At 36.9% G+C, this 15,437-nt stretch overlaps 1 protein-coding gene across 1 annotated transcript; it reads right to left on the minus strand.

The window, feature by feature from the left end:
• Positions 1 to 10,687: 10,687 nt before the first annotated feature.
• LOC137826443 (1-aminocyclopropane-1-carboxylate oxidase homolog 1-like) lies at positions 10,688 to 12,518 on the minus strand. Its single transcript, XM_068632401.1, has 3 exons — positions 11,894 to 12,518; positions 11,368 to 11,689; positions 10,688 to 11,166 (listed from the first exon to the last, which is right to left on the minus strand). Exons 1-3 carry the CDS (start codon positions 12,427 to 12,429, stop codon positions 10,906 to 10,908), a joined length of 1,119 nt encoding a protein of 372 aa, XP_068488502.1. The 5' UTR covers positions 12,430 to 12,518; the 3' UTR covers positions 10,688 to 10,905.
• Positions 12,519 to 15,437: the final 2,919 nt, after the last annotated feature.

The following is a 15,437-nucleotide window of genomic DNA, read 5'->3' on the forward strand; positions in this document are numbered from 1 at the left end:
CGATACCCTTCAAGTAACTGGGTATGATGGTGGGTGGAAAACCAAGGAAGGTTCTATTTTGGGAACCTATTATGAACAAATTAAGGACTAGACTAAGTGCTTAGAAAGGGGGATTTCTGTCTCTGGCGGGAAGAATCTACTTAATTAAATAAGTGTTTACTACCCTACCTCTTTTCTATCTATCCCTCTAGAAAGCCCCTGAACCGATTTATAAAAAGATAATTACCATCCAAAGGAGGTTTCTCTGGGGTTGGGGGAAGGATAGTAGGAAAATAAGATAGGTAAGCTGGGAACAACTATGTAAATTGAAGGATGAGGGAGGGTTACTTATCAAGGACATTCACAAGTTTAATTATGCACTCTTAGCAAAATGAAAGTGGCGATTAAAGGATGATGAAAGAGGTAAATGGAAAGATATTTTGCTTTCAAAGTATGGTCGTGTGTTAGGTCAAACACAAATCCCCTCAAGTTATTATTCATGGTGATGGAAAGACCTTCTTAAAGTATGTGGTGAGGAAGGAAGGGATGGATGGGTACAATAAGCAATTGGATGGAAAGTTGGAGTTGGGGACAAAGTTAGATTATGGGAGGATAATTTGATTAACAATAATACTCTAAAATATGCATATCCAAGATTATACTCAATATCTTTAGACCAAGGGTTAAAAGTGGGCGAGCTAGGGGTTTGGGAAGATTTGACTTGGCACTGGAATTTTAGTTGGATACGTAATAAATTTGACTGGGAAGATGCACTACTGGATGAAATTCTAAGAACCATATCTTGCATAAGGTTGGATAGGGAGGTGAATGATATAAAGCTTTGGGAGGGTGTTGAGTTCTCACTCAAATTTGCATATGAAAATATCTCAAATGGTGTTAATGGTAATGTTAGTCACATTTATAAATATCTAAGGATGTCTAAAGCTTTCCCAAATGTATTGACTATAGCTTAGAGAGTCTTGTTGGATATATTACCAACAAGAGTAAATCTGTATAGGCAAGGGGTCATGGTTGGTACAATGGTTTGTGCTCTATGTTAGGAATGGGCAGAAACATCCCAACACCTATTCTTGGAGTGCAAGTATGCAAATCAAGTATGGAATAGTAATTATGTTTGTCCAACATGAGAACTTAAAAAGTCATTTTGAAAGCTTTCATTTGGCTAATATTAGCTATAAACAAAATATGGTCTAGAAAAGTTATTAAGGAAATAATAATTATCAAATTATATGCAATTATTGTATGCAATATTGTACCCAATTATATGCAATTAATTTAATAATGATAGAATCTCATGATTAATATCCCTACCTAATTAGATTGTAATTTGGAGAGAGAAACTCCCTATATATTTCCTATACATGAAGTGGTGTAACTATACACATAAAAGAATAAGAAACATCTCTTCTTCTTACCATTTTTTATCATTTTCTTATATTGTATCAGAGCATCGATCTTGGTGCCCTGACAACCTCTCCATTTTTATCCCCTAAATAAAAATCATGTCTGGCAAAGAAGGCATCAGTAACGAGTCCGATAGAAACCTCGTACAAGGCTTCAGTGCCGAGCAAATTCAGCAATTGGCAAAGGCTATTTACTCGCTCAACAATAACGGTAAAAGTGACACGTTTGTTAGCTCTACAGGTCTGCTTGCCTATAACTCCCCTTCTAATTCTGCTTTTACGAAACCATGGATTTCGGATAGCGGAGCAACCGATCACATTGCATCTGATTCACAATTTTTCACACACACTTCATCATCATTTATTTCAAATGTTAATCTGCCCATAGGCTCAACTGCACCCATCTCATCTACAGGCACAATTAAATTCAATGAAAAAATCACTCTCAAAGATGTTCTTTGTGTTCCTTCTTTTAATTTAAATCTCATGTCCATTAGTAAGATAACCAGTTCACTAAATTGTTGTTTCGTTTTTACACCACATGGTTGCGTTTTACAGGACTTGACTACGGGGAGGATGATTGGTAAACAACACACAGGCTTATACTATATGTCTCCTCTTCCAAACCAAGCCCACGCATCTCAAATATCGACCGATCCTGATTTATGGCACAAGCGCCTCGGACATCCTTCTTCGGCGTGTCTACAACTTGTATCTTCCTTACTACCTATCCCTATCAGTAAAAATATCATTCCCATTCATAATAATTGTAGTATTTGTTCCAAATCTAAACAGACAAGGCTACCCTTTCCTTTAAGCACAATAAAATCTCATTCTCCATTTAATCTATTGCATTATGACATTTGGGGTCCTCATAAAACCCCAACTCATTTTGGAAAATGTTTTTTTCTCACTATAGTCGATGACTATACTAGATGTATTTGGCTATTTCTTATGAATCACAAATCTGAAACCCAACATCTCTTAGAGTCATTCATTACATTTTCACAAAATCAATTTCAGGCATCTATTAAAACCATCCGCGTTGACAACGGACTGGAATTTATTTCAATGTTTGATTTTTTTCTCAAAAAAGGTATTGAATGTCAACGCACTTGCGTCTACACCCCTAAACAAAATGGAGTAGTAGAACGCAAACATAGACACGTTTTAAACACAACATGAGCCCTCCTATTTCAGTCCAATTTACCATTAGAATTTTGGGGAGAATGCGTTTTAACCGCCACATATATCATTAATCGCTTGCCATCACCTTTACTAAAAAATAAATCACCTTTTGAGCTACTATATAATCAACCACCTTCACTTTCTCACCTAAAAACTTTTTGGTTGCCTCTGTTATGCAACTGTTGTTTCACCTAAGCAAATATTTGATACGCGCACCCGACAATGCATCTTCATTGGTTATCCTCACAGTTAAAAAGCATACAAATTATTTGATATAGATGCATACACTTTTTTTACAAGTCGGGATGTTATCTTCCATGAAAGTGTTTTCCCATTCCGCCAACAGTCACAGACACAATCCTCACCTCCATTACAAGGTATTTTGCCCACTATTGACATCGACTTACCCACTCCTGTTCAACATTCACTCGATCAACCTTCTTCTCTTACTCATCACAATGCACCTGAACCTCCATCAAACCAACCTTCTTCTCTTACTCGTCACAATACACCTGAACCTCCATCAAACCAACTCTCTTCTCCTACTCGTCACAATGCACCTGAACCTCCATCACACCAACCTTCTTCTCCTACTCGTCATAATACACCTGAACCTCCAGTAGACCAACCTTCTTCTTCCATGCCAAGAAGTCTAGCACCCATTACCAAACCTTCGCCAACCGACCTTCCTGTTCGACGATCCAGTCACACATCAACCCCACCTTCCTGGCTTCAAGACTACGTAACGGGATCCCAAGCCAATCATTCGACCACTGCCCAAGATCGACCGAATGGAACCAGCTATCCTATGCATCATTTTCTTTCTAATTCACGATTTTCTTCTACACATAGTGCATATCTTGCTAACATCACAGCCACCAAAGAACCTCACACTTATGCTCAAGCTATCCTTAATCCAAATTGGCAAAAGGCAATGGACGAAGAGCTTTCCGCCTTGCAACTAAATCAAACGTGGACCTTGACACCGTTACCCGCTGGGCAGAAACCCATCAGATGCAAATGGGTCTATAAAATAAAGTACAACTCAGATGGTAGCGTCGACAGATATAAGGCGCGCCTTGTCGCAAAGGGGTACACTCAGATTGAAGGTGTCGACTATTCTGAAACTTTTTCACCAACAACAAAATTAACAACTTTGAGGTGTCTCCTCACCATTGCAGCAACCAGAAATTGGTTTACTCACCAGCTAGATGTGCAAAATGCCTTCTTGCATGACACATTGCATGAAATTATTTACATGGACTTGCCACCCGGGCATCATCGACAGTGGGAGAACATTGTATGTCGACTCAACAAATACCTTTATGGTCTCAAACAAGCATCTCGAACATGGTTTTCAACATTTTCTCATGTAATTAAATCTGTAGGATTTCAACAGTCCAAGACAGATTACTCTCTATTCACAAAACAAAATAAATCATCATTTACTGCCCTTTTGATTTATGTGGATGATATTCTTTTGACAGGAAATGATTTGACAGGAATTCAGCGTGTTAAAGATTTTCTATTACAACAATTTCGCATTAAAGATTTTGGAGACCTAAAATATTTTTTAGGGATTGAATTTTCCCGTTCCAAAGCTGGTATTTACATGTCCCAAAGAAAATATGCGCTTGATATTTTGCAAGATACGGGACTCACAGGTGCTCGTCCAGAAAAATTTCCAATGAAACAATACCTAAAACTCACACCATACGATGGAGAGTTATTAAAGGATCCAGTCAAATACAGGCGACTCGTGGGACGACTGATATACCTCACGTTTACTCGGCCTGACATAGCATTTTCGGTTCAGACCCTAAGTCAATATATACAGGATCCACGGAAACCTCATTGGGATGCCGCAATTCGAGTCCTAAAGTACATCAAAGGATCACCAGGACAAGGATTGCTATTGCCATCCGAAAACAATCTGGCATTGACAGTTTATTGCGACTCAGACTGGGGAGGTTGTCAGACAACTCGGAGATCAGTATTTGGGTATTGCATTTTTCTTGGTTCTCCTATTATTTCATGGAAGTCAAAAAACCAGACAAACGTATCAAGATCATCAGCGGAAGCAGAATACCGCGCGATGGCCAATACTTGTTTGGAGATAGTTTGGTTGCGATATCTGTTGCAGGATTTGAAGGTGCCATGTAACTTGCCAGCTCAACTTTTCTGTGACAATCAAGTGGCATTACATATAGCAGCAAACCCAGTATTTCATGAACGCACAAAACACATTGAGATAGACTGTCACATTGTGCGAGAAAAATTACAAACTAGAATAATCAGTCCTTCATATGTATCGACACAGTATCAGCTCACAGATATTTTTACAAAGGCACTAGGCAAGGAACGGTTTTTGACGCTACGACACAAGTTGGGGGTTCATGATCTTCACCTACCAACTTGAGGGGAGTATTAAGGAAATAATAATTATCAAATTATATGAAATTATTGTATGCAATATTGTTCGATATTGTACCCAATTATATGCAATTAATTTAATAATGATAGAATCTCATTATTACTATCCCTACCTAATTAGATTGTAATATACACATAAGAGAATAAGAAACATCTATTCTTCTTATCATTTTTTATCATTTTCTTATACAAGTGCTTGGGCAATAGTTGTATGGAGCATTTGGGATCGTAGGAATAAAATTGTCTTTCAGAAAGGACAAGTTGACATGAAAGAAATTTTTCATATGGCACAACTGAGAACATGGTTGTGACTAAAACATAGGATGAAGTCTTTTATGTACTCTTTTTCAGATTGACATATGAATCCCTCCTTTGTATTAAGAGTTCCAATCTTTGTTAACAATTATAGAACTAAAGAAAACAAAGTCACATGTTGTATGTTTTGTTACCATTTAATAAATGAGAATGATACCCATGTGTTTTCTAATATATATAGTAAACGCTTTTGAAAAGAATAAGAAAAAAAAAGTGTTGACCAGCTAGGGTAATCTAGCACGTTCGTCACCAATGACAAGAAGTCCATAAAATAAAGAAACAATATCTGAGACAACTCTAAATGATTAAAAAAATAGATAACACTACAGATGTACTTGGAATATTGGTGTTGGTGGAAGTGGAAGAGAAAAGGAAAGTATTTCTCTGTTGTGCATTGGGACCAATAGAAGGAGAGTTGTGTGGGAAATGTGTATTTGTATGCAGGAAAGGAATACAAAATCGGTGCAAGATATGTATCTAGAAATAAGGTGTAGTTGGGATTAAGTAGTTGTGGAGGTGTCTTCGTGCTGTTAATACATCCTTTGGATGCAGGTTTCACGTGGTGTTGCAGGGGTAAGAAGAAAGGAAAAATGGAAGTTGGAAAAGCAGGGTGAATAACAAGATTAGAATTTGTGGGGAGTTGTTTGCAGGAGTAATTCTGGGAGGTTAATAATGCTGGGAAGGGAAGGTATCTGTGGTGTAGGACATGATTAAATCACAACAGACGGGTTATCACAGAATAACATACTAGAGTGTGTGGTCCTGAAGGGGTACTAAAATTTAAAGCAATCATGGCGGAACTGTTTTTGTAAATAATCTAGGGTATTTTGTATTTTTTCTATTACAAGTGTTGGTTTTGTTTCTCTTTCGTGAATAGCCTAAGCATAATGACAATGTTCTTGGCTAGAAGCTAGGAAGCACTAGTGCAGAAACATAAAACAAATGCGGTTGTTTTGAATTTATAAATGCGGCTTTATAACCGCATTTGATCAACACGCACTTGTAAATCAAAAAATATAAATGCGGCTATATAGAGTCGCATTTATAAATACCATTTACAAGTGCGGTTATTTGCTTTAACCGCACTTGTATATGCCGAATCATTAAAAAAAATTAAAAATTTTAAAACATCGTCAATCTTGTGTGAAGGCAAGATTGATGAAGAGTCACGAGAGCGAACAACGGTGGCGGCAGCAGAAGCGACGACGGACAGGCAGGGAAGCAGCAACGGAGCAAACCAAAAAATCCACAAGAAACCACGAAGACAATGAAAGAGTGCTTCGAGACCACTAATGCAAGGAAAAAAACATATATAAGAAAAACGAAAAACATTTATGCATATATTTGTGAAGATGAAGAGGAAAAAAGAGAGTTCAAGAAACTTACATTGCACAAATGGAATGCAGATGCAGTAGAAGGAGACGAACTCAGAGTGCAAACGCGAAACGGAGGCAAAGACGAGAAATAAAGTTTGAAATTGTGTGTGGCGCGCTTCAAAATTTAAGGTAAAAAAGGATTTACGAATGCGGTTAAAGGTAAAACCGCATTCGTAAATCAAAGAATTTTGATTTGATTTACGAATGCGGTTATTCAAATAACCGCATTCGTAAATCAAGCGCTTTGATTTACAAGTGCGGTTATTCAAATAACCGCATTCGTAAATCAAACGCTTTGATTTACGAATGCGGTTATTCAAATAACCGCATTCGTAAATCAAAATAATTTCAAAAATGCCACCGCGTTTTTTTCGAAAGCGGGTAGCGCAAAAGCCGCACTAAATAAAGCGTATCCTTTTCTTCTTTTTGCACTAGTGAAGGTTTGTTGTTTGTTTTACATGCAGGGAGAGCTGGAATGTCAGGCTTGTTTTGGAGAAGCCACACTAAAGAATCACCCTTTATATGATGATGCTAGAATTTGTAGAAGAGACTTGTGCAGAAGGTTTTCTAGTAGTAGAAAGAGGGCAAAGAACATGATGCAGTGGTAAGGAAGGATTCTATTAATTTGTGAGGCAACAACAATGAAGAAGGCAGGGTCTGTTGATTTTGGCTTAATCCCAAGTCCCACAATGGTGGGTTCGTTGTTTGGGAAGGAGGTTTGAGGGTTATAAATTAAACTCTCCTCCTTCACTGTTATATATCCCAATTTGTAATATCTTCTCTCATAATAATAAAAGTGAGTTGTTTTTGCTGTGCTCGGAGATTAGGCTAAACAGGCCGAACTCCGTTAACAATTTTCGGGTGTGTTTTTTCCTCTTTATCTCTTTTATTATTCCGCTTTATTTATTCAATATTATTTGTCGGGTAGCTCTGTTAGGGTTTTGTTTTAGTGGGAAAATTACCCGTTTTTCCCAACAAGTGGTATCAGAGCCGAAGGTTCGCCTTGGGTTGTTTGAAATTATTTGTAATATTGAATATTATATTGCGAGTCTGTAATGGCAAATAAAGATCAAGAAGGGAAGGCTCTGCAAGATGCAAATGTTGCAGAAAGCAAAAGTGATGTGTTGATTGTCTCGCTTTCAGCATCATTGCATCCAGATGAGTGGATATTGGATTCAGGTTGTACCTATCATATGTGTCCCATTCGGGAATGGTTCTTTGATTTTCAAGAACTCGATGGCGGGGTTGTTTACATGGGTAATGATAATCCATGTAAGACAGTCAGGATAGGTTCAATCAAGCTGCGGAATCATGATGGATCCACCAGAATTTTGCGGGATGTACGGTACGTGCCAAAGTTGAAGAAGAATCTCATCTCATTGGGGGCTTTAGAATCTAAAGGCCTAGTTGTGACGATGCGATATGGAATTCTTAAAGCAACTTTAGGAGCACTGGTGATGTTGAAAGGCGTGAGGAAGAACAATCTGTATTACTATCAAGGTAGTACAGTGGTGGGGATAGTAGCGACAACAACTTCTAGCTCTAAGAAGGATGTTGAGGCAACGAAGTTGTGGCATATGAGGTTGGGACATGCTGGAGAGAAATCCTTGCAAATTCTTACCAAGCAGGGATTGTTGAAAGGTACGAAGGCTTGCAAACTTGAATTTTGTGAGCATTGTGTTCTGGGAAAACAACGAAGAGTGAAGTTTGGCACTGCAATTCACAATACCAAGGGCATTCTGGATTATGTGCATTCAGATGTGTGGGGACCTGCCAGAACTCCGTCAATCGGAGGTAGGCATTATTTTGTCACTTTTGTGGATGATTTTTCCAGGAGAGTTTGGGTGTTTACTATGAAGAACAAAAATGATGTGCTTGAAATTTTCCTTAAGTGGAAAGCTCAAGTTGAAAACCAGACAGGAAGGAAGATTAAGGTTCTCCGAACAAACAATGGAGGAGAATACAAGAGTGATCCGTTCCTGAAGGTATGTCAAGATTGTGGCATAGTTCGACACTTCACTGTTAGAAAAACACCACAACAAAATGGGGTGTCAGAGCGTATGAACAAGACACTTGTGGAGAAAGTTCGTTGTATGTTGTCTAATGCTGAGTTAGGCAGAGAGTTTTGGGCTGAGGCTGTGACATACGCTCAACATCTCGTCAATCGTTTGCCATCATCTGCTATAGATGGCAAAACCCCGTTAGAGGTATGGTCTGGAAAACCTGCAACTGATTATGATTCTTTGCATGTTTTTGGTTCTATTGCATATTATCATGTGATTGAATCAAAGTTGGATCCACAGGCAAAGAAAGCTCTTTTCATGGGCTTTAGTCCTGGAGTGAAGGGATACCGTTTGTGGTGTCTAGAGGCAAAGAAGACGATTATCAGCAGGGATGTTACCTTTGATGAATCTGCCATGTTAAAGAAGGTAAATCCAGAAGAAGCTGATAGTACTCCGCAACAGGTGGAGTATGCCTGGAAGCAGGTGGAGTTTGAGCCGACAGTGGTGATCCCAACACGAAATACCACAAGTGACTCTCCTATGACAGAAGAAGAGTCAGATGAGGAAGAGGTTCCTACCCAAGAATCTCAACAGCAATCAGCGCCAATTGCAGCTAGAAGACAGAGACGAGATATTCAGAAGCCTGCTCGTTTCATGGATATGGTTGCCTATGCACTTCCAGTTGTTGATGACATTCCATCCACTTACCCAGAAGCCATTCTGAGTTCAGAGAGTGGTAATTGGGCAGGTGCGATGGAAGAGGAGATGCAGTCTTGAAGAAGAACAAGACGTGGAAGTTGGCACAATTACCAAAAGGTAAGAAGGCAATTGGGTGCAAATGGGTATTTGCAAAGAAAGAAGAATTTTCTAATAAAGAAGATGTTCGCTACAAGGCAAGGTGGTTACAAGGGCCAAGTTTGAACATTGTTTAGACTTGGTTAATATTTTGCACATTTGAAGTTGGCGTCCGGAGGCGCAAATTTGAAGCACTGTAAAGTTTGTTTTTTGTTATGTTTTGAGAAGATTTGTTTTAGGTGGGACTTGAAATTAAGCCAAGGTGGAGATTTGTTGATTTTGGCTTAATCCCAAGTCCCACATCGGTGGGTTCGTTGTTTGGGAAGGAGGTTTGAGGGTTATAAATTAAACTCTCCTCCTTCACTGTTATATATCCCAATTTGTAATATCTTCTCTCATAATAATAAAAGTGAGTTGTTTTTGCTGTGCTCGGAGATTAGGCTAAACAGGCCGAACTCCGTTAACAATTTTCGGGTGTGTTTTTTCCTCTTTATCTCTTTTATTATTCCGCTTTATTTATTCAATATTATTTGTCGGGTAGCTCTGTTAGGGTTTTGTTTTAGTGGGAAAATTACCCGTTTTTCCCAACAGGATCTACATATGGACGAGAGGAAAATTATGTTGTTGCACGACCAGTGTTGAATGAAGGGTTGGCAATGGGGAATTGGTGGCTGCTTGAGAAATCCTTTATGTTGTGTAGCTGTACAGATAAGGGCCACCAAATGGAAACTACATATGTGTTAAATCTAGAAGGAATAAGTGTCCCTTTTTTGCTTTAAGTGTTGTAGTAGTTTGGTTGCTAGATCATGTGTTATGTTAAGAAATTTTATCTACAGCAAAGCCAACTTGTGCAATATACTCTGCATATTTCTGCAGTCACAATTCTGCATTCCCTAGGTATTCTTTGTAATGATACTGCTGGGTTAGGTATTCATTAGGTATCTAATTTATTAAAAAATGATGGGATACTCTAAGATTCGATCATCTTCAAAACTTATTTAACCTGATTTTTTTATACGCGTGTATTGATTTAAATTCTTCCCCAACTTTCTTGCTTTATTAACATGTGAAAGGGAAAAGTTGGAGAGTATATTAAAAGTAAACTATGAATAAAAAAAAAACAAAATGAAGAAAAACGTATTAACTGTGACCTACTAACTTAAGAGAACCAAAATTTGTAAGAACAAATTTTTTTAATAACAACCTGAAGAATATAGGTATTATCTTATTCTATCTTCAGAATAACTTGATGCTGCTGCTTTACAAACATAACTTTAATGGAAAATTAAGACAATAAAAGGCACAACAAATAACACATTACAGCCATCTCCAAGAGATTCTGGAGTTACATCAATTTTATCAAGTTCTTTTGTCGGTAGAAATTTGTTCATTTCACAACCTGAAAGGCTTCAAAGCATGGTTCCCATCAAGCCCCTTGGCAAAATGGTGAGCCATGATCTCTCCTATGGAAGTCTTTCTATACATTGGTGGGTTATTCTCTGATAATAACTCTTTAATTGGACCATAAACCTTTGACATGCCTTTATCTGGATCATGTGAATTTGTAAAGAAGCTAGCTACTGAAACTCTTGGCCCTCCATGGTTTGCTAAGACCCGGTGATAAACACTCACAAAGTTGTCATTTGTCATAAGCTGAAACCAAAGCTAGGAAATCAATAAACATACTCTCACAAACTGTAATTAAGAGGTTCATTGTATTCTAAATCACATCTATAAGTAGAAAATAAAACTTGATATCATCATGGTTTTACCGTGTCTGCATCAACTTGATTTTAATATTTCAACTGATACAATTATCTGGCCATATAAACTACTGAAAATGTGAATACTTACTTGTAAAACATCTCCTATGTTTACAACAAGACCTCCATGCACAGGAGGAACGTTTAACCATTGATTCTCATGAAGAATTTGAAGACCACCCAGTTGGTCTTGTAGAAGTATTGTAATGAAGGCAGTATCAGTGTGCTTGGAGGTGCCCAAAGTTAATTCAGGTTGAGGGCAAGGTGGATAGTAATGGCCCTGAATGAAAAGTCCTTCTGCACAATTCAATTCTTCGAGATAAGATGGTTTGAGACCAAGAGCCTCTGACAACAACTCAAAAATTGTACAACCCAGTGCTATTGCTTTCTTGGAATATTCAGTAATTATGTCTCTGCAGGTACATACACAATTTATCAAGAATTCCAAAAGTTCAAGAAAACAATTCTACAAACATGATATCTACAGTTACATGAAACTAAGTTCTCCTTCCAACATATGCGCCAAGATACTTAATTAAGAATACAAAGAAAAAGGGCAACCATTATTACAAAATTATGAAGCACTGAAAAATCTAAAACCCGGATTAATTCATTACCCAAATACTGCAGGCAACTCCTCTGGTTTGGGTGGATTGGGAGCCATAGAACATCCAACTGTATCTCTCCAGTTAGCAAATTTGTCTTTGTACAGGTTAGTATTGGAGCAATAAAGAATTTTGCTCTTCAAATCTCGAGAGAAAAACTGTTTCCTTACATCAGCATCTTGTTCATGAAACCTTCTGATTCCATCAATCATGTCATCCATAACAGGAATTGGAATTCCATGATTGATCACTTGGAAAAATCCCCACTCCTGGCATGCACTACGAATTTTTGTGACAGCTTCTTTTCGCAGAGCAGGGTTGTTGTGTATGCTTTCAAGGTCTATGACAGGAACACTCAACTTTGAGTCACTACCTGTGTTTTCAGTTATATCAATACCAGAATGGAACATACGAGGGATCCTTTTTACCCCAGAATCTACAAGACCTTTAACACCACTTTTTGTCTCATCAAATGCTTTTATTTCAGCTTTTCTATCATAACTGGAATCCATGGCTTCTTCTATCTGGTTTGTGCTTTTCACCTCCATTCTGATAAGAAAAACAAAAGAAACACAGTATTTTAAGGTCAACCCAAATTCCAAATACCCCTTAGGGAAACAAACTAATAATATAATAAATGGCAGTTTTTCTTGTACCACACGCTATCCAATATATAAACATGTTCTATTTAATATAAACATGTTCTATGTATCAAAAAGTCTAACAAGTAAATAAAGAATATCTAGATTTGGGGCAGAATAAAACGTGATGTTTTATTGCGGCTTATAACGTCCCACGTCAAAGAACTGTCACAGTACCTTCTTTATCTTACATATAATAAGTCTTTCAAGATTACATTTTTTTTTTTCTAGGTTACTTTTTTATAGATTTTACAATAATTTTTTATAATAAAAAAACTTAACATGTAATTTTTTGTTAAAATTTTACATTGTAAATGAAAATTAAACTTTAAATTTAGAGTTTTACTCTCTTTTTTATATCAGTTATCTTAATAAATAATGTTGCTTATATAAATGACATAAATATAGGTTACTTATTGTAGACATAATATACTTTTGTATAGTTTTACTTTTCTACATTCAGCATGATAAGATTTGACAACACATTGCCATGAGTGGAGCCCTTGTGAAGATGTCTTTTGCCGGCCACATTAAATTCCACCTTTAATTTGTCGAAGTTCCAAATTATATCTCCAAAGTCACAAGCCATTGAATCCCCAACACCATGTCTCACAACAACCCAAAGGAATTAACATTATAGTTGCTTGAAAATTGTCGTGTTGTAGAGTCCTAATAATTTTTTTTAGAACGGCTTCAATCTTCTTCAACTTCATGCCATCTGCCATAGTACCCTGTAAAGGATTCTAAGCTTCCATTTTACAGCTTAATTTCTTAGCTACGTGAATATCTAAGACATTATGAGTATATGCAATGTTTTTCTTTTTGTAGCTACCGGTGACTCTCATGGTTTTGAAGGTTGTGATCCTAGTGAGTGCACTAACAGAAATGTGTGGTTCACCAAAGTTCCTAGTTGTTAATGTCTCTGCTTGTAATGCCTCTTCATCCTCCTCCTCATCTTTCACTTCCACCATGTGTACAACTGAGTTTTCTTATGAGTTAAGCTATGCTCACAAGTGTAAGGTTCATCACAAAAATAGCCCTTCTTTCATTCATATAAGCAGCTGTTAAAAATTTCTCCTCACCTTCCCTTTGTGAAATCCATTAGTGATTCCATAGTGGAAACAGGCTTGTTGGATAATAAAGGTAGGGCAAATTGTTCCTACACCACATGAATCCGAACCTCCACCCTATTTGTCAGTGAAATGACGAAAATGTCCTTGTAAAATGATGAAAAAATGACCTTAAATGAAAAATGAGAGTAGATTAAAAAAAATACTTCCAAAACCTTTTCCAGAATATATTTTCAAATTTATAATTTAGGAATATATTTTTTAATTTTGGAAATCCTTTTTCAGAATGACTTTCCACTTTTTAAAGTCTAGATTTTCTTTTCCAAAATGGATTTTTTTACATTTTAGATTTGAATGAGATTTTAATTTTCAAAGTGTATTTTGTAAATTCTAGATTTTCAAATCCGAAATAGATAGTAATTTTAGAAAATTTGAAAGGTGATAGGGTGCATGTTCAAATTGGTATGATGGAGGAAGCCTTAAGGTATAGAATACCCTTAAAAGGATTAGGCTTAGCTGGACCACTACTTTGATTTGTTGATTCATAAATTGAAGTAAATAGATTTTAAAACACAAACAAAATTGATTTCTCGATGTGTGAGTAATCACTGTCCGTAAGGACTTATCCGCAGTGTATTGCGCAAGTCCTTCAGGACACAACAGGATCTTATCGGTAATTTGTAAGGATCAGAACTAGCAAGTTACTCTTAAAAGAGTAATACCCAATGAAACCCAATATAAAATTAAAATAAAATAAATGAGGAGAGAGAAAGTGAAAAAATGAGAGGAGAAATAAGAAGCTTCACGGTGGTGGGTGAAGAAGATGAAGAGAGTGAATGAGAGAGATATGATCTTAAAGAAGATGGAACCCCTCTTTATATAGGGAGAGGAATCAAAGATTTTTTCCATCTCCATAACTGATTTCAATTTGTTGTTGCACCTAATTTATTTTGTTGTTGCACGTTCATAACTGCATTTGACATCTTCAATCAACTTTCTCCAAAAGCTTTCGCAAGACCAAGCACCGTGGGTTTGCAATATCTACTTTCTATTTCTTTGCAATATCTACTTTCTGTTTTACAACAATCCCCCACATATTGCAAAAGATAAAGATAAAGAAAGAAAAAAAATTGGGTTCATCTAAGATGTAATGCATCAGATCTGGTATAGCAAGCTATATGAACCAGTCTTAGATTGATGAACGTAACACATAGTGTAGTTGGTATAGCAAGCTATATGAACCAAGACACTTAGTGTGTGTTAGAGGTTTATCAATCAAAATACCCCCCACATTACTTGTTGTTATCGCTGTGTTACACTACTAGGCCATGCGCGTGCCCGATATTCATGAGTGCTATAGAGATCTTGCCAAGATCTCATGCAAGCAGCCCCACTTGACACTCATATAGGTGATTTCATCAAGTGTATGCTATAAATCATACACCACCATAAGGGATATGAAAATCATTAAAACTTTGTAAATTGTTAAAACTCTTTTACCTCAGAATTTTAACCACAAAGTTTATCCTCTCGGTAATGTAGTATCTAGCACTTTCACACACACCATAGAAATGGACAATATTGATTTAAAATCAATATTAGTGCTAGCAGAACTAACAAGTGACTTGTTTTTACCCATATGAACCTTATTCATGGGATCTCCATGTTAGAATATATGACCTTAAACGAGAGGGGGAATGAATTGTTTAAGAGGGATTTTCGCAAACTTTGAAGGTATAATGAAAATCAATGCTGAATTACAGATAAAAGAATCAAGGAAACAAATACCCAAAACTGTTTTAAGATGATATCAGAAAAACCATTGGTTGTTTTGTCGAAACAATC

Source organism: Phaseolus vulgaris, chromosome 8, assembly GCF_000499845.2.
Source record: "Phaseolus vulgaris cultivar G19833 chromosome 8, P. vulgaris v2.0, whole genome shotgun sequence".
Classification (NCBI taxonomy): domain Eukaryota; kingdom Viridiplantae; phylum Streptophyta; class Magnoliopsida; order Fabales; family Fabaceae; genus Phaseolus; species Phaseolus vulgaris.